At 43.5% G+C, this 24,227-nt stretch overlaps 1 protein-coding gene and 1 pseudogene across 1 annotated transcript in view; one reads left to right on the forward strand and one right to left on the reverse strand.

The window, feature by feature from the left end:
- The window catches only part of LOC126188449 (hematopoietically-expressed homeobox protein HHEX homolog), a 172,209-nt gene that overhangs the window by 120,305 nt on the left and 27,677 nt on the right, over positions 1-24,227 (forward strand). Inside the window, exon 3 of the mRNA XM_049930054.1 lies at positions 7,230-7,465. Within this exon, the coding sequence (XP_049786011.1) occupies positions 7,230-7,465 (236 nt within the window). The remainder of the gene's footprint in view (positions 1-7,229; positions 7,466-24,227) is intronic.
- LOC126189056 (5S ribosomal RNA) lies at positions 8,152-8,269 on the reverse strand (annotated as a pseudogene).

Here is a 24,227-nt window from a genome sequence, read left to right on the forward strand (position 1 = left end):
CTGAACTCTACATGTCATGTGTGGTCTGGCGTCTCCTTACCAGCAACAGGTCCCAGGTTCAAACTAGTCAATTCCCTAAAAAACACACTCAGAGCGTCGTTGCGCGAAAGTGGTAGGGAAACACGACTTAGAACAAACAGACACCACGTAGAATGTTAGAGCCCATAAAATTAAGCTTACTTGGTTTCACAATATGGTAACGAAGTTTTAACCAAGTTCACAGCTTTAAATACAAAGAAACTCAAAAATAGTTAACTAACGGCTAAAATTTAAAATTTATGTGTTAATAAGACCAGAAAATAGGGAGGTATAGCTTGCGCATGACGCGGTGGTCGAAAAGCGACGACCAGTTTTCGTCCAAAGCGTTGGGCGAGTTCATTCGTTTGTTCGGAAGGGGAGGCCAAAATGCGTTTTCCACCTTGCGGCCTGACAGCGAGGACAGAATTGAGGCGCGCACTCTGCAATCTTTCTCAAACGGTTTTACAATAACTATTCGGCAAAAAGTTTCATTTTTGCTTTACTTATAGCTATATATGTCAGGTTCATGATGATGTGCCCATCATTTCATTAATTGTCATAGTTATTTACGTCAAAGTAAGACAATGAAAAATAGAGGTCGCTATGATTTTGCGTTTGGTGCATATTAAATAATACACTACTGGCCATTAAAATTGCTACCCAAAGAAGAAATGCAGAAGGTAAACGGGTATTCATTGGACAAATATATTACACTACAACTGACATGTGATTACATTTTCACGAAATTTGGGTGCATAGATCCTGAGGAATCAGGACCCAGAACAATCACCTCTGGCCATAATAACGGCCTTGATACGCCTGGGCATTGAGTGAAACAGAGCTTGGATACGTGTACAGGTACAGCTGCCCATGCAGCTTCAACACGATACCACAGTTCATCAAGAGTAGTGACTGGTGTATTGTGACGAGCCTGTTGCTCGGCCACCATTGACCAGACGTTTTCAGTTGGTGAGAAATCTGGAGAATGGGCTGGGCAGGGCAGCAGTCGAACATTTTCTGTATCCAGAAAGGCCCGTACAGGACCTGCAACATGCAGTCGTACATTATCCTGCTGAAATGTAAGGTTTCGCAGGGATCGAATGAAGGGTAGAGCCACGGGTCATAACACATCTGAAATGTAACATCCAATGTTCAAAGTGCCGTCAATGCGAACAAGAGGTGACCGAGACGTGTAACCAATGGTACCCCATACCATCAAGCCGGGTGATGACGAATACATGCATCCAATGTGCGTTCAGCACGGTATCGCCAAACACGGATGCGACCATCATGATGCTGTAAACAGAACCTGGATTAACACGAAAAAATGACGTTTTGCCATTCGTGCACCCAGGTTCGTCGTTGAGTACACCATCGCTGGCACTCCTGTCTGTGATGCAGCGTCAAGGGTAACCGCAGCCATGGTCTCCGAGCTGATAGTCCATGCTGCTGCAAACGTCGTCGAACTGTTCGTGCAGATGGTTGTTGTCTTGCAAACGTCCCCATCTGTTGACTCGTGGATCGAAGCGTGGCTGCACGACCCGTTACAGCCATGCGGATAAGATGCCTGTCATCTCGACTGCTAGTGGTACGAGGCCATTGGGATCCAGCACGGCGTTCCGTATTACCCTCCTGAACCCACCGATTCCATGTTCTGCTAACAGTCATTGGATCTCGACCAAAGCGAGCAGCAATGTCACGATACGATAAACCACAATCGCGATAGGCTAAAATCCGACCTTTATCAAAGTCGGAAACGTGATTGTACGCATTTCTCCTCCTCACACGAGCCATCACAACAACGTTTCACCAGGCAACGCCGGTCAACTGCTGTTTGTGTATGAGAAATCGGTTGGAAACTTTCCTCATGTCAGCACTTTGTAGGTGTCGCCACCGGCGCCAACCTTGTGTGAATGCTCTGAAAAGCTAATCATTTGCGTATCACAGCAATTTCTTCCTGTCGGTCAAATTTCACGTCTGTAGCACGTCATCTTCGTGGTGTAGCAATTTTAATGGCCAGTAGTGTATGTTGCTGTGTATGAAATGTAGCTAACATATTGAATTTTTCTTTACACTTGGGTAGAGTTATCTATCTTTCACCAATCTCGAGAAAATTGATCTGATGTAGTACATTCATTTGCGATCACGTCGCTCCATCGATAAAGCCAGAGTGAAATACGTACGACATTCCTCATATTTCATAAACAGTTTCTGATATCGAAATGAGATTTTGGCAAATGATAGCACGCAAATAGGAGAGTATTTTACCATATCGTTATTATGTAAAACTTCTTTATCTACCGTGTTGTTCCAATAACTACAAACTTTTTCGGCGAAAGAATGTAGTTTTTAAGGACCATCAATAGCTGGGAAAAGGAGAAATGCTATGGGTTTTGGAACAACAAACAAGTTTTTAAGTACCAAGTATGTGCTGTTTCATAAGCTACTGACTTCACATTTCCTCGGTTTCTCACTTAATAAACTTAATAAACCACTGTTTCAGAATTCTCCCGCAGCTGTGTCTGCACAACAATTAGTGAAGCGCAACAGTGTAAACTCCGCTGTATTTTGACAGAAGAAGCAAATTTTGACATGGTAAACAGAGAAATGAGTAGGTTTTACTCAAAATTCGCAACTCATGATGCTTCTCTGAAAGTTACAAATGGTTAACAGACCAGGCGAAAATAAAAAACTGCATTTTTTGGCCGAATTCTTTTTTGGATACTAACGAAAGTAGAGGTGACAGTAGGTCTTTTTGAATGGTCACCATGCAAGTATGGGCGTGGAGGGGTCCCATTTAATCTTTACAAAAAATGTGAGCTTAGGCTTCAATTTAGAACGGCACTTTTCACTCCAGCGCCCGGCGTTTCCCCTACAGCGCTCTGAGCGATCCCCCAACCACTGTCGCTCTGCCCACACTTCCTCAACCGGCTGCGCATCCAGCAGCCACGGCATTCTGCGCGCGCTGTGGGAACGGTTTCAGGCCCCCACTGATGTTGTCCAGGAGGGAGTACCTCGAAAGACATCAAATCCTCTTACTACTGGGCACCCACCGCCCTATCTTCTATATATACACTGCTCTGCAAAAAACGGGCCAGACAAAATAACATAACACGTTAACTACTTAGTGGAAATAATGAAAGTGCCGGAGCACGTTGCCAGAGGTCTCCCAGTCCTACATAGAGAGTTGGACGTCACGCCGCGTGACATCAGCGTGACTAGTGACAAATGGGACTGGCAACACGACTCGATGCGGTTGAAGGAACGGAAAAAAAGACAGTGTGTGTCAGTCAGCGAGCAGTTACAGTGATCTGTGGAGGTGTTCTTCATCGCAACAAGATCCGCAGGCAACATGTGGATGACTTCACCTAAATCTGGATGGCGCAACGGGGTCTTGAGATCTGCTCCCTCCAATTGCATGTCCAGTGGCTGAAACACTGCGTCATCTTCCCCTCTAAAACTATTACAAGAGTGAAGAGCAGAAAATCACAATTTCCCTAAGAAATTTGTTAACATAGAATATGATATACATCTATCCATCCTCTGGGTAGGAGCGATACATTTTTGCCCCCAGTTGATGTTGAAGTTAAGGTAACTAGCCAAACCAGTCCTACTCTTCAAAACATCATTGGGATATTCTCTTTTTTCATGGTTTGCAAAAAAAAATCATTTTGTAATATCTTCACTTATTACCATACTTGCCGCTATCATTAGCTTAATGATAGGTCGTCTACTCAGCATTGTCCCCAACTCGCACCTCCGGTAACCAGTGCCCCAGTACTGTGCACCACTTGCATCTCTGGGTAGTGATAACTAATTGCACATTGTTGCTACGCAGTGAGGATTTGTTTCCTTGCTGCTAATAGAAACTCACGAGGCAAGGAGTTGGTTAACAGCCCTCGTCAGTTGTAGGAAGCTGGTCTTCTTGCATCTCGGGTGGAGACGGTGTCTCCAAGTGCTTTAGAAGTCGGTATTCAGTCATAGTTATTGATCAACCAAATCGGAATTCTGATCGAGGCTGTTCCGATTTTCTGGGCCAGTGGGGCGCTTTAGTGAGTGTGCACGTCGGCCTTAGGCAGATAGAGGCCTTTTATCAGATCATGCATCCAACAGTTAGCTGGAGATAGGTTCAACCAACCAAGTGAACTTAGTGACTGACTAGAATTGCTTCAGTGGGAATTTGAGTGTGGTGTTTTTGTGTGAGACTATTTTCCTGTTTACGATGAACTGTTATCCTACTTTTCTTTTCCGAAGGTTATTGGCAACTATCACTTTCTAATTTGATGTAACTTTCTTCCGAGCAGGTCAAAGTTTCAAACTAGGGAACAAGAATAAGTCACTTGGGGCTATGTCTGGTGAGTAGGATGAACCAGGAACCAATTCAAAGCTTAATTCATGCAGTTTCGCCATTGTTGTCGCTGATGTGCGGCATGGTGCATTATCCTGGAGAAAGAGCACTTTTTTTCATGGCAACTTTGGCGTTTTTTCAGCCATCGCAAGTTTCAAATGATTCAACAATGAAGCATAGTAGGGTCTAGTTATGGTTCCGCGTTTTTCCAGATAATCTATGAGAAATTTCTGGGGCAATCCGAAGAAACAGTGGCCACCACCTTATCAGCTGACAAAATGATCTTTGCCTTCTCGGTGTATCTCACCAGCCTTTACCCATAGTTCTAAGTGCCCTTTGGACTCTGGCGTGTAATGATGGATACAGTTTTCATCAACAGTCACAAATCGCCGCAGAAAGTCATGGGCTGCGATTAAACACGGCAGACATTGTATTGAAATGTTGTGCTGAGTGCGCTTTTGGTCGACTGTAAGCAGTCTCGGCACATAGCTTATACATAGGCTACTCTGCATGCAGGATGTTATGCACTCATTCAGCTGAGATGCCTACAGTCTCATCAATCCACGAATTTTTATTCGTCGATCTTGCATTACCGTATCATCGATATAGTCAGTAGTTTTCTTTGTGGTGACTTCACTGGCACAGCCGGAGCGCGCTTCGTCATCGGCACTTGCCCGACCATCTAAATCTACATCTACATGGATAATCTGTAAATCACATTTAAGAGCCTGGCAGAGAGTTCATCGAACCACCTTCACAATTCTCTATTATTCCAATCTCGTATAGCACGCGGAAAGAATGAACACCTATATCTTTCTGTACGAGCTCTGATTTCCCTTATTTTATCGTGGTGATCGTTCCGCCCTATGTAGGTCGGTGTCAACAAAACATTTTCGCATTCGGAGGAGAAAGTTGGTGATTGGTATTTCGTGAGAACATGCCGCCGCAAGGAAAAACGCCTTTCTTTTAATAATTTCCAGCCCAAATCCTGTATCATTTCTGTGACACTCTCTCCCATATTTCGCGATAATACAAAACGTGCTGCCTTTCTTTGAACTTTTTCGATGTACTCCGTCAGTCCTATCTGGTAAGGATCCCACACCGCGCAGCAGTATTCTAAAAGAGGACGGACAAGCGTAGGGTAGGCAGTCTCCTTTGTAGGTCTGTTACATTTTCTAAGTGCCCTGGCAATAAAACGCAGCCTTTGGTTAGCCTTCCCCACAACATTTTCTGTGTGTTCTTTCCAATTTAAGTTGTTCGTAACTGTAATACCTAAGTATTTAGTTGAATTTAGATCTTAGATTAGACTGATTTATCGTGTAACCGAAGTTTAACGAGTTCCTTTTCGCACTCATTTGGATGACCTCACACTTTTTGTTATTTAGGGTGAACTGCCACTTTTCGCACCATTCATATTTTTTTTTTTTCTAAATTGGTTTGGAGTTTATTTTGATCTTCTGATGACTTTATTAGTCGATAAACTACAGCGTCATTTGCAAACAACCGAAGACGGCTGCTTAGATTGTCTCCCAAATCGTTTATATAGATAAGGAACGGCAAAGGCCTATAACACTACCTCGGGAAACGCCTGAAATCACTTCTGTTTTACTCGATGACTTTCCGTCAATTACTACGAACTGTGACCTCTCTGACAGGAAGTCGCAAATTCAGTCACATAACTGAGACGATGTTCCATAAGCACGCAATTTCAATACAAGCCGCTTGTGAGATACACTGTCAAAAGCCTTCCGGAAATCCAGGAATACGGAGTCAATCTGAAATCCCTTGTCAATAGCACTCAGCAGTTCATGTGAATAAAGAACTACTTGTGTTTTACAGGAACGATGTTTTCTAACCCCATGTTGACTGTGTGTCAATAGACCGTTTCCTTCGAGGTAATTCATAATGTTCGAAAACAATGTATGTTCTAAAATCCTGCTGCTTGTCGACGTTAACGATATGGGCCTGTAATTTAGTGGATTACTCCTACTACCTCTCTTGAATATTGGTGAGACCTGTGCAACTTTCCAGTCTTTGGGTACGGATCTTTCGTCGAGCGAACGGTTGTATGTGATTGTTAAGTATGGAGCTAATGCATTAGCATACTCGAAAAGGAACCTAATTGGTATACAGTCTGGAGCAGAAGACTTACTTTTATTAAGTAATTTAAGTTGCTTCACTACTCCGAGGATATTTACTTGTACGTTGCTCATGTTGACAGCTGTTCTCGATTCGAATTCTGGAATATTTACTTCGTCTTCTTCTGTGAAGGCATTTCGGAAGGCTGTGTTTAGTAAATATGCTTTGGCATCACAGTCTTCGATAGTATCTCCATTGTTATTGCGCAGAGAAGGCATTGATTGTTTCTTGCCGCTAACATACTTCACATTCGACCAGAATCTCTTTGGATTTTCTGCCAGGTTTCGAGACAAAGTTTCGTTGTGGAAACTGTTATAGGCTTCTCGCATTGAACTCCGCGCTAAATTTCGAGCTTCTGTAAAGGAAATTTCTTAATCCAGAAGTAAATGGTCTTCAGTGATAGTGCAGAGTCCGTGTGAACTTCATACAGTTGTGCTTGGATTTGGGTGGCAGGCCACCCCTACAAATAAAAATGTTTCACAACAGTAGGAAACTCTGTTTTCTTAACTTGCAGTCGCAGTTGACACACAAATTCAGACGGCTGTCAACAACGAACTGCACGCAGTACATTGTTGAAATTCTTTATAGGAACAAGGCTACCAGCCATGAAGGTGGGACAAAAATTTTGCACTCTTTGTTGGAAATTATCAGACATACCAAACCACCTTCGTAACTGTAGACGTAGTGATGCAGTGTAGTGCCTGAGTGTGGACGCCTGTTGCAGACGCCGGCGGCCGCTTCTGGAGCCCAGTGGGTGCCAGCTGCCACCTGGGCGGGCTGCTGTCCAGGCACCACCACCACCACCAGCACCAGCACGTGCACGCCAAGCGCAAGGGCGGCCAGGTGCGCTTCACCACGGAGCAGACGGCGGCGCTGGAGCGCAGGTTCTGCGGACACAAGTACCTCAGCCCCGAGGAGCGGCGGGTGCTCGCGGCGCAGCTCAGCCTCTCCGACAGGCAGGTCAGCTCACCTGCACAGCTACCAGCACCAGCAAGCAAGGGCGGCAGGGAAATTTTATTTATTGTGCGGATACGTTACAGTGGGAAACACACAGTTAAATTTGTAAGTTATCTGGAGATATATAAGGGCAGAGTCGAACTGAGCTTGGATGACAGACACCGCTAAGTCACTCCATGCTACTGGGTGGTTATAATTAAAGTGCAGATACTCGCAAATGTCCAACGCGGGATGTAGTTGCGCTTCCCACGCCCGGGTTCCCGGGTTCGATTCCCGGCGGGGTCAGGGATTTTCTCTGCCTCCTGATGAGTGAGTGTTGTGTGATGTCCTTAGGTTAGTTAGGTTTAAGTAGTTCTAAGTTCTAGGGGACTGATGACCATAGATGTTAAGTCCCATAGTGCTCAGAGCCGGGATGTTGTTATATGGCGTCAAAAACAGGTAGTTACTGTAATGCGTTAATGAGGAACCGATTTGCTCTGGAAAAACCACAACTACGTCTACAGGCCACAAGTGGCCCATCGGGACCATCCGACCGCCGTGTCATCCTCCGAGGAGGATGCGTATAGGAGGGGTATGGGGTCAGCACACCGCTCTCTCGGTCGTTAGGATGGTATTCTGGACCCAAGCCGCTACTATTCGGTCGAGTAGCTCCTCGATTGGCATCACGAGGCTGAGTGCACCCCGAAAAATGGCAACAGCTCATGGCGGCCTGGATGGTCACCCATCCAAGTGCCGACCACGCCCGACAGCGCTTAACTTCGGTGATCTCACGGGAACCGGTGTAGCCACTGCGGCAAGGCCGTTGCCTACTCTTGAAAATAATTAGTTCCAATTTTGGTCACCACGAACAAATCTGGCGCTGTGAATGCAAGAAAGACGTATAGAAATATTTCCATATGTAATGGATGAGGAACAGGACGTGAGCAGAAAAGCTCAAACAAGTGCGAAAGGCATATTGTTGATTTTGTTATAAACCGCCGATTACACAGTTCGTTCTATATGAACACCGGAGACCTCGACTAGATGCTGCATCCGTGAAAAGAGGTGATCAACAGTTGCTCGCAGCAGCTCTGGTGGAGTCTGAGCGACGTACTCCTGTGTACTGGCCTTCAGATCTGGTAGAGAGAGACAGACTGTGTTCTTGGTAAACGCGTACTTATAGATATCCCCAGAACCAAAACTAACGGATTCAGATAAAGTGATCCTACGAGGGTTGCCCAGAAATTAATACACCGCATTTTTTTCGGTCGAAAACAATGCTACGAATGCTAAACGTTGCGTATGTGTGATTTGAAGTCTCCTGAGTGAACGTGCCGAGTTTCCGCCACTTTCGACAGATAGCGTAGCTGCAGGACAGTTTCAAAATGGCGTCTGTATGTGATGTACGTTACAAGCAACGTGCCGTCATTGAATTTCTCACTGCAGAGGAAGAAACAGTGGAGAATATTCACCGACGCTTATGTAAAGTCTAAGGAGGAGCTCCACGGACTGCAGCGGCCAGGGAGACTATCCACGGCTGTCACACTTGACATGTTGCAGCGAACTGATGTTATTCGCGAGGACAGACGCATTACGACTTGGCAATGGGTGCTGCATCTATCAATCAGCAAACAAATTTCACAAAGTGAATCACCTACCACCAGGAAAGGGTTGGTACAGACAGAGTGTACACAGCCTGGCTTCACTCTGCAGGAAGACCATAGAACGGGATGGAGATTAAGTGGAAAAATAGAGGGTGTAGATAAAATACCATTCTTTCGTGTGTGTAATTATCATTACGTTCAGTAAAGAATTGTTAAAGAAAAAATTGCTTACGGGGCAACTCTCGCACAAGCCATGCATCTAGAAAACCTCTGGAGGTAATGCGTCAGTGGAAGGTTGCATCGAGCAGAGAAACAATTAAAATCGCTCAAAAGAGGAAAGGCCTCTGGACCTGATGGGATACCAGTTCGATTTTACACAGAGTACGCGAAGGAACTTGCCCCCCTTCTTGCAGCGGTGTACCGTAGGTCTCTAGAAAAGCGTAGCGTTCCAAAGGATTGGAAAAGGGCACAGGTCATCCCCGTTTTCAAGAAGGGACGTCGAACAGATGTGCAGAACTATAGACCTATATCTCTAACGTCGATCAGTTGTAGAATTTTGGAACACGTATTGTGTTCGAGTATAATGACTTTTCTGGAGACTAGAAATCTACTCTGTAGGAATCAGCATGGGTTTCGAAAAAGACGGTCATGTGAAACCCAGCTCGCGCTATTCGTCCACGAGACTCAGAGGGCCATAGACACGGGTTCCCAGGTAGATGCCGTGTTTCTTGACTTCCGCAAGGCGTTCGATACAGTTCCCCACAGTCGTTTAATGAACAAAGTAAGAGCATATGGACTATCAGACCAATTGTGTGATTGGATTGAGGAATTCCTAGATAACAGGACGCAGCATGTCATTCTCAATGGAGAGAAGTCTTCCGAAGTAAGAGTGATTTCAGGTGTGCCGCAAGGGAGTGTCATAGGACCGTTGCTATTCACAATATACATAAATGACCTGGTGGATGACATCGGAAGTTCACTGAGGCTTTTTGCAGATGATGCTGTGGTGTATCGAGAGGTTGTAACAATGGAAAATTGTACTGAAATGCAGGAGGGTCTGCAGCGAATTGACGCATGGTGCAGGGAATGGCAATTGAATCTCAATGTAGACAAGTGTAATGTGCTGCGAATACACAGAAAGATAGATCCTTTATCATTTAGCTACAAAGTAGCAGGTCAGCAACTGGAAGCAGTTAATACCATAAATTATCTGGGAGTACGCATTAGGAGTGATTTAAAATGGAATGATCATATAATGTTGATCGTCGGTAAAGCAGATGCCAGACTGAGATTCATTGGAAGAATCCTAAGGAAATGCAATCCGAAAACTAAGGAAGTAGGTTACAGTACGCTTGTTCGCCCACTGCTTGAATACTGCTCAGCAGTGTGGGATCCGTACCAGATAGGGTTGATAGAAGATATAGAGAAGATCCAACGGAGAGCAGCGCGCTTCGTTACAGGATCATTTAGTAATCGCGAAAGCGTTACGGAGATGATAGATAAACTCCAGTGGAAGACTCTGCAGGAGAGACGCTCAGTAGCTCGGTACGGGCTTTTGTCAAAGTTTCGAGAACATACCTTCACCGAAGAGTCAAGCAGTATATTGCTCCCTCCTACGTATATCTCGCGAAGAGACCAAGAGGATAAAATCAGAGAGATTAGAGCCCACACAGAGGCATACCGACAATCCTTCTTTCCACGAACAATACGAGACTGGAATAGAAGGGAGAGCCGATAGAGGTACTCAAGGTACCCTCCGCCACACATCGTCAGGTGGCTTGCGGAGTATGGATGTAGAGTAGATGTATCATTGGGCGAGAGACGTCAGGTATTTCCCCATTTTTGATGAAAACAGTGGTTTCCACACAGTTACGTTCTAATAGCAGGAATCCCATGCTGTACAGCGAGGTCTCGATAACGTGCAGACGTCACGGGTCGCCTGTCAGGCCCTCTCGGTGTATTCTCTTCAAAGACGAACGAACAGAGAATAAAGGTGCTTGTGAATCCACGCCACACACTCACATACAGCGAGTGCATTGGCTCTTCGTGCACAGCACGCGATTCAGCACAACCCCAAATTCGGCAGTTCTGTGTATTCAGTGAACCCTGTAGCGTAAAATGTGCCTCATCACTCTATGGAATATTGACCAGACACATGTCGTCAAGATCGATCCACCGCAGACACCAAAGACCAAGTATAGAACGTTGTTGCAGATTATGAGGTTTCAGTTGCTGCAGCTTTGGATCTTATAGAGGTACCAGGGTAAAATAGTCCGCAAAAGTTCCCTTAGTGTTGACACTGGACGAACACTAGCACTCCCCGGGGTACATGCTGTGTGGTCAGTTACAACAACAGCAACCTCGTCAATAACTTTCATCGGGACCTGACGCCTTCCTCTTCCAGGTGCCACAACACGCTTACCTGTGTTTTCCAATTTCATAACCATCTTCTTTAAGCCATTTAATGATATCAGGTCTCGCCACAGACTTTCCAGTTAGCAATACTCTCTCAATGCAGAGTTGTAATTGCTGCTGTTCGCATAAAACAGTTTCACTATACGCACACGGTCTGTCTTCTGGATAGCCATAGTGTTCACTCACGCTACGGTTTGCCAGATGACACCGTGGATGTCACACCGTCATACAAAGGGTGCTCAGCGCCAGATTTGGACCTGGTGGCCATAATTGGTACTAATTCTTCTTTCAGTGTAAATCAGTTCAACGTTAACGCATTACAATATCTACCAAGTTTCGCTGTCATACGATAATTACAGCCCACACTGGACTTCTATGAGCAACTGCACTTTCATTATAACCACCCGACACTTCACTTCTATGCCAGAGTTAATTAATTCTGGTGGCTGGTGAATGGTGGCAGCTAAAGTCTCGGAAAGCCATGACCAGATGTTTTCAAAACGTGAAACATCTAGAGAATGCTCTCTGCAGTCGAACACTCTCAGTATCGAGGTTCATAAGGGCAACAAGGGCAACACGTGTCCTTCAGTTACTTATTGTTAGTTGAAACAACATTGAGGGGACCTTGAAGGTAGCGTGCAACTACCGACCTTAATCCATCATAAATGACGGGTGTACGAATCGTTGCTGTGTATCCGATACCATTCCTTATTATTACACCAGATGCTAGGCCCATTGTGACGATGGAGACTGCAGTCTGGCAGCGTTCGTTGTCTTCGAAGCCTCCGGGCACTCGTCTCAAAAGACGACGTATTGCCATTCTTGTATCCAGTGTTGTTGTTTGGGTTCACCATTGTAACGACGCATCTCTTTGCTGTCACGGCACTGGAATCCACACCAGTAATCGCGGATCCTAACGCTCGTAGTAATCCAGACGCATTAGCTGTGTGCGGCCGCTGGAATCCTGCCTTCAGTTCAGTGTGGCCGACCTGAACTTGCCGATTCCATATGTGCATGGCAACCCAACCAACGCGAGCAACGATAAGTCACAGTCTCTACACCCGACGATGTCGAATTCAGACACGTGGGGGTAGGCGTTTCTCCTTCTTACTCTCAGCGTATTGTGATCTCCACAAAAAACAATGTAGATGGAGTTTCTCCAAGTCCTAAAGATAACGGATGGCCAAATGAAAACCGAAAACCCGCTTCAACGGGACAATGGAATAAGTGAGCTGTGACACACCGAAAGTTAAAACACCCAGGAATGCCGTCCGACAGAATCATCCCCTTACACGATAATACCCACCTCCAGACGGCCAACTGGATGAAGAGTACGCTTCAGCGATTTGGCTGGGAAATATTGCAACATCCTCCGTACAGCCCGGGTCCTCCTCTGTGTGCTTTTCACATTTTTGGTGACCTTTTCAATCGGTCTAGGAAGTGCAAGCACGGATGCGGTTGTGAATCTCAGCAACCGATAGCGTTCTACGAAACAAGGAAATGATTGTCTCGTCTCCTAGTGGAATAAATACCGTAATGTGCGCAGTGATTACTTTTATTAGAACCGTTCCATAGTCCCGTTGTGGCGGGTGTTCAGCTTTCATTTGGCTGCCCCTCATATTTTGTGCTGTTGCGTTGAACTGCTAATAATTTGCATATCCAAACAGGTAGTACACTTCATACGAATATGACGCTTACTTCATGCGGTTTTTATGGTTCTGCAATTCTAAAGGCTAGCAATGAATTATGTCCACATGGTTCTAACATCTGGCAGCAAACTGAAGAAATATATGAAGCCATGAACAAGCATTACAGCAAACATACTTCTAACATGCACAGGACTGCATAGGTTAGTTGTTTATGAGATTCGTTTTCGAGAATACAACACTTGACAGTTAGCAGATGTACAGACACGTAAATGCAAATTGCCCTAGTTTGCAGGAACGCGATTGGTACCTTAACTCTGCGAATTTTGTTCAACAAAAATTTTTTTACGTTACGAGAAGAATATCAACTGTTTCTGGAAGATAATTCCCTCTCGAATAAAGGTATAATTTCAGAATTTTTTTACCTGACGTAGGTTTCATTGAATGACGATTTTCGTAAATGCTTACGGCAGCCTACGAATTACATGTATCTGGCAAAATGACATGCTCTTGGAACAAGCGGCAAAAAAAAAAAAAAAAAAAAAAAAAGTGCTATCAGGGTATACAAGAATCAAAGAAGTGAGTAGCATAAGAGTAAATAAACATTTCCTTGCAATTTCCTGCGATATTTTGTCTCAGGAATGTCACTTTGTGAGGACCAACTACAGTCGGACAAGACTGCGGTACGCCTTTTCGTTTCATAACTCTCTTCAATTTCACAAATAACCAGAGGGAGCGATTGTCTTTGTTCGTCACTAACGGTGCCAGGATTCTGATGGAACAAGTCGAAGTGATCGTTCAAGAAATGTAGTGTAAGTGACATTTTGTCTCGCGTAAGGCGGTACGACGTCAGTAATTCTTGTCCTATAGCGTGATAGTTGCTTAAAATGCTCTTGGAGACAGTAATGAAAGTTAGTCATACAGTTCTTGCGACGTCGCTCAGCAAATCATTTCCATCACACATTAATTCCGTAATTTGCGGAGCTAAAAATACCCCTCAGTTTTTAGTTCACTGATCGTTGGAAATTTCTGTCGCAAGTGCATGAATTATGACTTTCACAAAGTTTTTGACGAGAACCCAGTTTGATGTGCAGCGAAGATCGATACACATTTGTGTGCTCAGTAGAAGTGGCGTTCCCCACAATTTTCTGTCCAGGCTGTGGCGTTTTCTTCCGTCCCCACTGTTTTACTCTCACAGAAAGTAGGAGTGTTTCATGTGCCCGAGCTGCGTACCAGAAAAGCTGCAAGTACTCTGAGATCTCAACATCTACGCCATTTGTATTTCTCGTATTGTGTAAGTGTGAATAGCAATTTGAAATTCTTGTTGGCTTCCTTCAGATTAACTACATTATCAAATAGAACAGAAGGAAATTTCTTCCAATTGCAGAGAAGTACTGCCCTCAGACTACCTTTGCTCGAATCTGTGAATACTGAAATAAAGGTCAAGAGTCTACATAATAGGCTCGATTTCAGGACAAAAATACATGTCGCCCGCGTTGGAGAAATATTCGGAAAAAAATACCATGGTGGTCACGATGAACGGTCACTTTCGTGTCTGGTAGAAGAACTTTTTCATTCATTTAACTGCGAAGGCTAAAGTTCAGGCTGTTGTTTCGAGAAATTCGAATCACGAACCGAGTTGGTTGAGATCCACTAGAGACCAAAAGTCTGGCTCATTTGACTCAGAGTGTCAACGAAATGTTAGGACGGTATGAGTACCTGCTTCACTTGCTTTTCTGTGTTCGTCACTCCATTCGTTTTCACACAGTCACAATCTCAAGAGGCACTGCCAAGCGTAATTCTTTACTGTGACACGCAGGGCTTATAGGAGATGGTAAGTTTTACTCGTTTTCGACGTGATTTCAGTTATGTTTCTCAGACGAAAATAACTGTCTATTGAGTGGTCCGGGGTCATGGGAACGGGGAAGGTCATGAGACTTGATCCTTTTAGCCGGTCCTTTTAGGAGTGTAGCACGTGACTTACAACATCTCTTGGGAGATAATTCTTGTCCTGTTCGCCAACTTACATCCAAAACAGTCCGTAGAGCTTCTTTACAACTATTTTTTCTTTTTTTTTTTTTTTAACGCTGGTATGCAAGTGATACAACCACAACATTATTCTACGCATTCAAACAGTGAGACGAGGTAGAGCAGTCAAACAACCTTCATTTCCTCGAGGTAGGTTTCTAAACTGCACACGATTCGATTATTTTCAGCAATTAAATCTGCAGAATATTTAAGTTAAACCACATGAGAATCCATACAAATAGTGAAAATGTATTTATGTAGGTGTGTATGTTCCACATCTCCTCCTAAATCACTGGAAAGATTTCTACCAAGCGCAGCACACATCTCACTCTCAGACAACAATCGCTGAGGGGTAAGAACCACCTGTCTATTATAGTTCAGAGGATATGGGGTCAAAACCAACGTAGAACTAGGGCATTATGGATGACATCTAAATTTATTACTTTTCTGCTACTAACTCTATTTGAAATAAATTTCTCAGACAATATCCATATATGCCGCTTAATTCAAACCCGAAGACCACAACAACAACATCACATATAATTCGGGAGATATGACGCCATAAACACTGACATCCGTGAAAAATTTTCGCCTTGTGCATGACGTTTAAATTTATTACTTCTTTGTTACTAATTCCGTTCGCAACATATTTTGCACCCAGTACCCATATACGCCGCTGAATGTATCTACGAATTTATACCATTTTATGACATATATCGGGATATGACGTCATAAATACTGAGATGCATGTAAATCTGTTACATCATGTATGGCGTTTAAATTTATTACCGTCTTCAAAATATGTTGCGAATAGAGTTAGTAGCAAACAAGTAATAAATATAAATGCTATGCATGATGTGACAGATTTTCATGCATCTGAATGTACTTATATCATTGTACGACATTCATTTCAAAAGATATGACGTCATAAACAGTGAGGTGCGTGAAAAAATTCCTCGTCGTGCATGAAGTTTTAATACATTTATTCTTTACTACTAAGACACTCCTACAGTCGCTACAAAGATGCTTACAAAATCGTGTTGTAGACACGTGAAGCAGCTACGCCCTGCATACAGAAATAATCATTACAGAGAATTTGTATTTTGCATGCTGTGTTTCTTAATTTGGATACTGCACTTATACATTTGCACATTACACCTATTTCTTGGTACGAATGTTTCATAAGTTCAGAGGTATTTTCACGAAAACGTGGAAATGAATTTTTTCGATATTAAGCTATATTCAAACGCAGTTCAGTTTTTGTTTTCGTTTCTAATAGAAAAATGGCAAAATGGACACCGGGGCTATGTCGTGTTTGTCGGCTAATAAGCTACGTGCAGCGTTCTCAAGGATTCTAATAGAGGCTAACGTGTTACAAAAACTGGTTTCACTTCAGAAATAAGCACCCATGACCTAGTAAAGAACAGCATTCACATTCTTTGTAACAAAGATGTTCTAGGTTAGTATAATAAGAAATCAGGCTAGTAAGTGCCAAGTGTTCGGAGAATCAAGAAAAACATTAATCGGGCATAGCCCATCCGTCATCGTTAGAGATATAATTTTTTTTTTACTTTCTTCCTTTAATCACCAGCTGTTCCATCTACACCCACACCGTCAACTCAGCAGTGTGTGGTGCAGCATTGACTATTGCTTGAAGTATCGAATACGTGCAATAACCCAGTCGTATTGCATCATACCTCCTCATACTTTGACATACAGTGTTTCCTGGTGAAGTATTTCAATATCACGTACACGTCAGATCACAAAAGTTGCGTATCGTGAGTATTGTCCGTACAATCGTTGACACTGCCATCCTTCCCGTTACTACGCGTTCTGAGAATCGGCTGTGTAGTCCGAATCACGCGACCGCAACACTCGCTGCGGCGGCGCCGCCGCTGAGACACCCTTCAGACCAGGGATTATGTTGACAAGCGCAATTAAGGCGATCTCTCTGGCTCTTTCGTCGTTGTGTTATTGCGGCGATGGCCGAGCAGATAACGTTGATCGGCAGCCTTTGTGAAGCCCCGGCCGTAAATCTTGGCGTCATTGTCAGAGATGTTATTCCCTCGTTCCGACCGTACCGCGGATTAAGATAAACAGCCAGCGTGAAGCAATCAGGTTTTTTGGGCACGGCTTCCAAGCAGCGCCCGTCGATAAGACGCGTAGGAGGGGCACAGGGGCCTAAACAACCTTCACATGTTCAGCTGATTCACAGGAATTAAACAACTGCCACCTTATGTAATCCCGTTTAATGCGGTAGCTTAACAGCTGAACAAGTCATCTTCAGGCTCACTTGTGAAATACTTAAAAATTTGACTCGACAATATTCTCTTTGTACTGATGAGTAGGTAACCCAGCACTGGCTTTTTTAACTTTCTGGACTTCTCTGAGGGTCATGATGCATCTGGAAGAGCCAGTTAATGAAGAGGGCAGGTCACACATCCAGTACAATTTTGGCAATTTCAAAACATTCCTCATACCATGTAATTTATTCAAGTACCTGTGGCCTATATCCCGTGGTAACCATTTGTTCCTCGAATTGCTGACAAAGAATCTATCGATCAAGTATTAGGTAAGCATAGCCCTTAGGAGAAGTAGGGGAGGAGTCTCGAGGGGCTTGCTTGTATGACGATGTTGATATTTGGTTTTTGGGGCGCTCAACTGCGATGTTATCGGCGCCCCTACAGATTCCCAATCTTTTCACTGTCCCGTATTACCACCGTCCCAGATTATGATGAAATGATGAGAACAACACAAGCACCCAGTCACCGAGCAGAGAAAATCCGCGACCCGACCGGGAATCAAACACAGGACCTCGTGATCCAGAGGCAGCAACGCTAGCCACTAGACCCCTAGCTGCGGGCGGCTTGCTTGGAGATCCATACTTTTAGTTTACCTTCTTAAAAGCTGTGCTGTGGATTATTTCTATTTGTCGGTTATGTAACAGATCTACCACGTTACCTGTATTGACGAAATCGTAGAATTTCTGTGCTTAATGCACCACACATAAAGTACAGCTACTCACGGAGGTCCAATATGGGTTGTTACTATCGTATGACATCGAAAATTGATAGTTACTCTAATGGATTAATGTGGGAACAATTTACACTGGAAAAAAAATTGTTCCAATTTTGGTCACCTCGTGTAAATCTGGCATTGAGAATGTAGGAGGAACGTTTAGAAATGTTTCCATGTACAATGGATTAGGAGCGGGACGTGGGCAGAAAAGGTCAGACAAATGAGAAAGGCTTAATGTTGATTTTATTGTTAACTGCCGCTCACACAATTGTTCAGCATCACCACCGGTGGCGCCGACGAGATGCTGCATCCATGTAAGGACGTAGCAGCTCTGGTGGAATCCGTGCAAGGCGTTCCTGTATACTGGCCTTCAGATCAGATAGAGACCGAACGTGTCCGTGGTGGATACGTTATTTAAGATATCCCAAAGAGCCAAAACTCACGTGGATCCTGATTAGGTGATCTTGCAGTCCACGCATTTAGAAAAATTACGGAGATAATACGTTCTTGGAAAGTAGCATTAAGCAGATCTTTCATTGGGCAGGTGACAAGACGTGTTGCCCATCTTACATTTAAAAAATGGTTTCTACACTATTGCGCTCATCCAAAGCAGGAATCACATGGTGTACAAGGAGGTCGTGTCGATAGCACGCAGACGCCATGGTACACCTGACAGCACCCCTGTGTGCACTCTCTTCAAAGAGGAATGGACCGACAGTAGAGGTGCTTGTGAACCCCCATCACACAATCAGACTTGGCGAATGCCCTCTTCGTGCACAACACACAGTTTAACAGTACCCTAAATTCGGTAGTTACGTGTATTCAGTGCACCCTGTAGCGAAAACTAACCTCGTCACTCCCCCATAAAGTACTGCCCGGCCACATATCACCAATTTCGATACGAAGAGCAAATTTAGAACGCTTCTGGGGATCATAATATTTCTGTTACTGCACCGCCTTTATCTTGTACAGACTGCAAAATTTTCCGTACTATTGACCATGGGATGGACCATTCTCGTGACACTGCGCGAACACCAGCACTGCCTGGAGTAGATGCATCATGGTCAGTTACAGCAACAGCAATCTCGTCAATAACATCCACCGGGCTAGGACGCCTTCCAAGTGCCACACCAAGCTCTCCCGTGTTTTCTAATTCCGTTATCATGTTTTTGAAACCATTTAATGACACTGGCCTTCTCATCCGACCTTCCAGTCGGCGATGTTCTCTCAATCCAGTACTGTAACTGTAACTGTTGCCGTTCACATAAAACAGTTTCACTAACAGCACATAGTCTTCCTTCTCGACAGCCATACTGTTAATTGACCTTATGAGTTGCCCCATGACAACGTGTATGTCAAGATTTCATAAGTATAGTGTACAACGCCAGATTTGCACCTCGTAGGCGAAATTGAAACTGTTTTTTTTCCAGCGTAAATCGGTTTCGCATTAACGCATTAGAATATCTACCATGTTTCGCTGACATGCGATGCTTACAGCCCACATTTGACCTCCGTGAATTACTGAACTTTAATTGTAACCACCCGTTACTCAGGTGTCAATCCTGAGGAGGCGTTGCTGTAGCCTTGAGAACGTATGTACCACTTCGTTTGTTATCTCTCGCAGATGTAGTGCTTATTGGGTGAAAACAGCTTTATTTGCATGTGGGGAACGAGATGAGTATTATGGTGTAGTGTAGTACTTTTGAACAATAAGAAGGGATCTGTTAACTCATATATATCGAGACAGTCAAACGTGTTGTCATCTTGAATGTAATTCGTACAAATTCTCTTGACTTCGCCTACTTCTAGATCTACACCTAAATGGATACTTTGCAAATCATACTTAAGTGCTTGACAGAGGGTTCATCGAACCACATTCACAATAATTCTCTGTTATTTCAATCTCGGAACAGTGCGCGAGAAACCCGCATGGGAGCTTTTATTTCCCTCGTGTTATTATGATGTTCGTTTCTGCTTATCCCTGGGTGTTGCGTGATGTCCTTGGGTTAGTTAGGTTTAAGTAGTTCTAAGTTCTGGGGAACTGATGACCATAGATGGTAAGTCCCATAGTGCTCAGAGCCAAGCCAATCTGCTTATCCAGATCGACGACAGAAAAATATTTTCATATTCGGAGGAGAAATTTGGTGATTGAAATTTCGTGATGAGATCCCGCCGCAACGAAAAACGCCTTTGTTTTATTGATTTCCACCCCGTTTCCTGTACCATATATGTGAAACACTCCCCCCTATTTCTCGATAGTACAAAACGTGCTGCAATTCTTTGAACTTTGTCGATGTACTCCGCTAACCCTATCTGGTAAGGATCCCATGCGGCGCAGCAGTACTCCAAAAGGAGAAGGGCCAGCGTAGTGAAGACAGTCTCTTTAGTAGACTTGTTGTATCTTATAAGTGTTCTGCCAATAAAAACAGTCTTTGGTTCGCCTTCCCCACAACATTTGTCACTGGTTCAATGTGGAAAGCTCTTCATTTCAGAGCAGCAGTTATACCCAATGTTCTCAGTTACATCTTGGATGAATAGGGTGCAAAAAAAAAAAAAAAATAATAATAATAATAATAATAATAATAATAATAATAATGGAGGCCCGGGAAAAGAATAGGCCTTCGGTATGTTCTGCCAGTCGTAAAAGGCGACGAAAAGAACAAACCACTAATAGGGCTAACCCCCTTTTAGTGTGATTACTTGGTTCAGGACAGAACTAAAGAAGCCTCGGACAAGCGCCGTCATGGTCGGGGACGACGCTTGAACCCTATACCCGCCCACAATGGTAACGACACTGCTAGCCAACTGGAAAATGATTTAAATCCAAATAGAGGTGTTTTGCAGGATATGCTTCCTGCAACCACCCTAGAAGGAAAACAAAGACAGAGGATGAGATGGTCAGATGAAGTTAATCGACACCTCATGTTCTGTTATTACCAAGCAACAAACCTAGGAACCAACACAACTGGATACAGATCACAAGTATACACAACATTTATTACCAGATACCCGGAATTAAAATTTTTAACAGAACAACGACTAGCTGATCAGATCCGTGTAATAATCAAAAATAACAGGATACCCCAGTCAGAATTAGAAAACATCAAACAACAAGTACAACAAATACTGGAACAAAATAATGTGCAATCAGAAGAAGAAGAAAACACAGTAATGGACTCAAACATCCCAGAGCAAACAAACAAAGACCAACACGCATCAATTAAACAATCAGAGGAAAACGAAATCTTAAGACAGCCACCACAACAAGCACAAATAGAACACGAAAAGACACACGTGTTAGATATAGAAGAGAAATTTCAGCTGATATATATAGAATACAAAGACACAAATACAGACATTAGACCATTCTTGCATAGACCACCAAATAACCCACAAGTCGAAACAACAATAAAAACTATCAACACAATCATACACAACAAAATAAATGAAAACACAACTATGGAGGAGTTACAACTACTGGTTTATATAGGAGCACTCACTACACTAAATATACACACTAGGCAGAGATCAGAACAAACCAACACACAGAAGAAACCCACAAAACCAGCATGGCAACACAGGCTACAGATCAGAATAGAAAAACTGAGAAAAGACATCGGACAGCTAACACAATTTATAAGAAATGAAATATCAGACAAAAAACGAAAAAGGTTAGGTAAAATCTCACAACAAGAAGCAATAGAGCAATTAGATGAAAAAAAAGCAGAAATTGCAAGCATTGGCCAAACGACTTAGAAGATACAAAAAAAGTGAAAATAGAAGGAAACAAAACCAAACATTCAACACAAACCAAAAGAGATTTTACCAAACAATGGATAACACACACATTAAAATAGACAATCCACCAAACATAACAGACATGGAACACTTCTGGAGCAGCATATGGTCAAACCCGGTACAACATAACAGGCATGCACGGTGGATACAAGCAGAAACAGACACATACAAGATGATACCACAAATGCCTGAAGTGATAGTTTTGCAACATGAAGTCACCCTAGCAATTAATTCTACACACAATTGGAAAGCCCCTGGAAATGATAAAATAGCAAATTACTGGCTAAAGAAGTTCACCTCAACACATTCACATCTAACTAAATTATTTAACAGTTACATTGCAGACCCATACACATTCCCTGATACACTTGCACATGGAATAACCTATATGAAACCTAAAGATCAAGCAGACACAGAAAACCCAGCTAAATATCGCCCCATAACATGCCTACCAACAATATACAAAATATTAACTTCAGTCATCACACAGAAATTAATGACACATACAGCACAGAACAAAATTATAAATGAAGAACAAAAAGGCTGCTGCAAAGGAGCACGAGGATGTAAAGAGCAACTGATAATAGATACAGAGGTGACATATCAAGCGAAAACTAAACAAAGGTCCCTACACTACGCATACATTGATTACAAAAAAGCCTTTGATAGTGTACCCCACTCATGGTTACTACAGATATTGGAAATATACAAAGTAGATCCTAAATTGATACAGTTTCTAAACACAGTAATGAAAAACTGGAAAACCACACTTAATATCCAAACAAATTCAGATAACATCACATCACAGCCAATACAGATTAAGCGTGGAATATACCAAGGAGACTCATTAAGTCCTTTCTGGTTCTGTCTTGCTCTGAACCCACTATCCAACATGCTAAATAATACAAATTATGGATACAATATTACTGGAACATACCCACACAAAATCACACATTTGCTATACATGGATGATCTAAAACTACTGGCAGCAACAAATCAACAACTCAACCAATTACTAAAGATAACAGAAGTATTCAGCAATGATATAAATATGGCTTTTGGAACAGACAAATATAAGAAAAATAGCATAGTCAAGGGCAAACACACTAAAAAAGAAGATTACATATTGGATAACCACAGCGACTGCGTAGAAGCGATGGAAAAAACAGATGCCTATAAATACCTAGGATACAGACAAAAAATAGGAGTAGATAATACAAATATTAAAGAAGAACTAAAAGAAAAATATAGACAAAGACTAACAAAAATACTGAAAACAGAATTGACAGCAAGAAACAAGACAAAAGCTATAAATACTTATGCTATACCAGTATTGACCTACTCATTTGGAGTAGTGAAATGGAGTGACACAGACCTAGAAGCACTCAATACACTTACACGATCACAATGCCACAAATATAGAATACATCACATACATTCAGCAACAGAAAGATTCACATTAAGCAGAAAGGAAGGTGGAAGGGGGTTTATAGATAGACGGCCTAACGGTGTGCGGGACCGTAGCCCAGCTTCATGGAGACGGTTGCGAATGGTCCTCGCCGATACCCCAGGAGCAACAGTGTCCCTAATTTGCTGGGAAGTGGCGGTGCGGTCCCCTACGGCACTGCGTAGGATCCTACGGTCTTGGCGTGCATCCGTGCGTCGCTGCGGTCCGGTCCCAGGTCGACGGGCACGTGCACCTTCCGCCGACCACTGGCGACAACATCGATGTACTGTGGAGACCTCACGCCCCACGTGTTGAGCAATTCGGCGGTACGTCCACCCGGCCTCCCGCATGCCCACTATACGCCCTCGCTCAAAGTCCGTCAACTGCACATACGGTTCACGTCCACGCTGTCGCGGCATGCTACCAGTGTTAAAGACTGCGATGGAGCTCCGTATGCCACGGCAAACTGGCTGACACTGACGGCGGCGGTGCACAAATACTGCGCAGCTAGCGCCATTCGACGGCCAACACCGCGGTTCCCGGTGTGTCCGCTGTGTCGTGCGTGTGATCATTGCTTGTACAGCCCTCTCGCAGTGTCCGGAGCAAGTATGGTGGGTCTGACACACCGGTGTCAATGTGTTCTTTTTTCCATTTCCAGGAGTGTAGATCAAGACGCATCCAACACATGGCTAAGAAACGGCAATATATACAGTGAGACGGAAGGATTCATGATCGCAATACAGGATCAAACAATAAACACCAGATATTACAGCAAGCATATTATTAAAGATCCCAATACCACAACAGATAAATGCAGACTTTGCAAACAA

This window comes from Schistocerca cancellata, chromosome 5 (assembly GCF_023864275.1).
Source record: "Schistocerca cancellata isolate TAMUIC-IGC-003103 chromosome 5, iqSchCanc2.1, whole genome shotgun sequence".
NCBI lineage: Eukaryota > Metazoa > Arthropoda > Insecta > Orthoptera > Acrididae > Schistocerca > Schistocerca cancellata.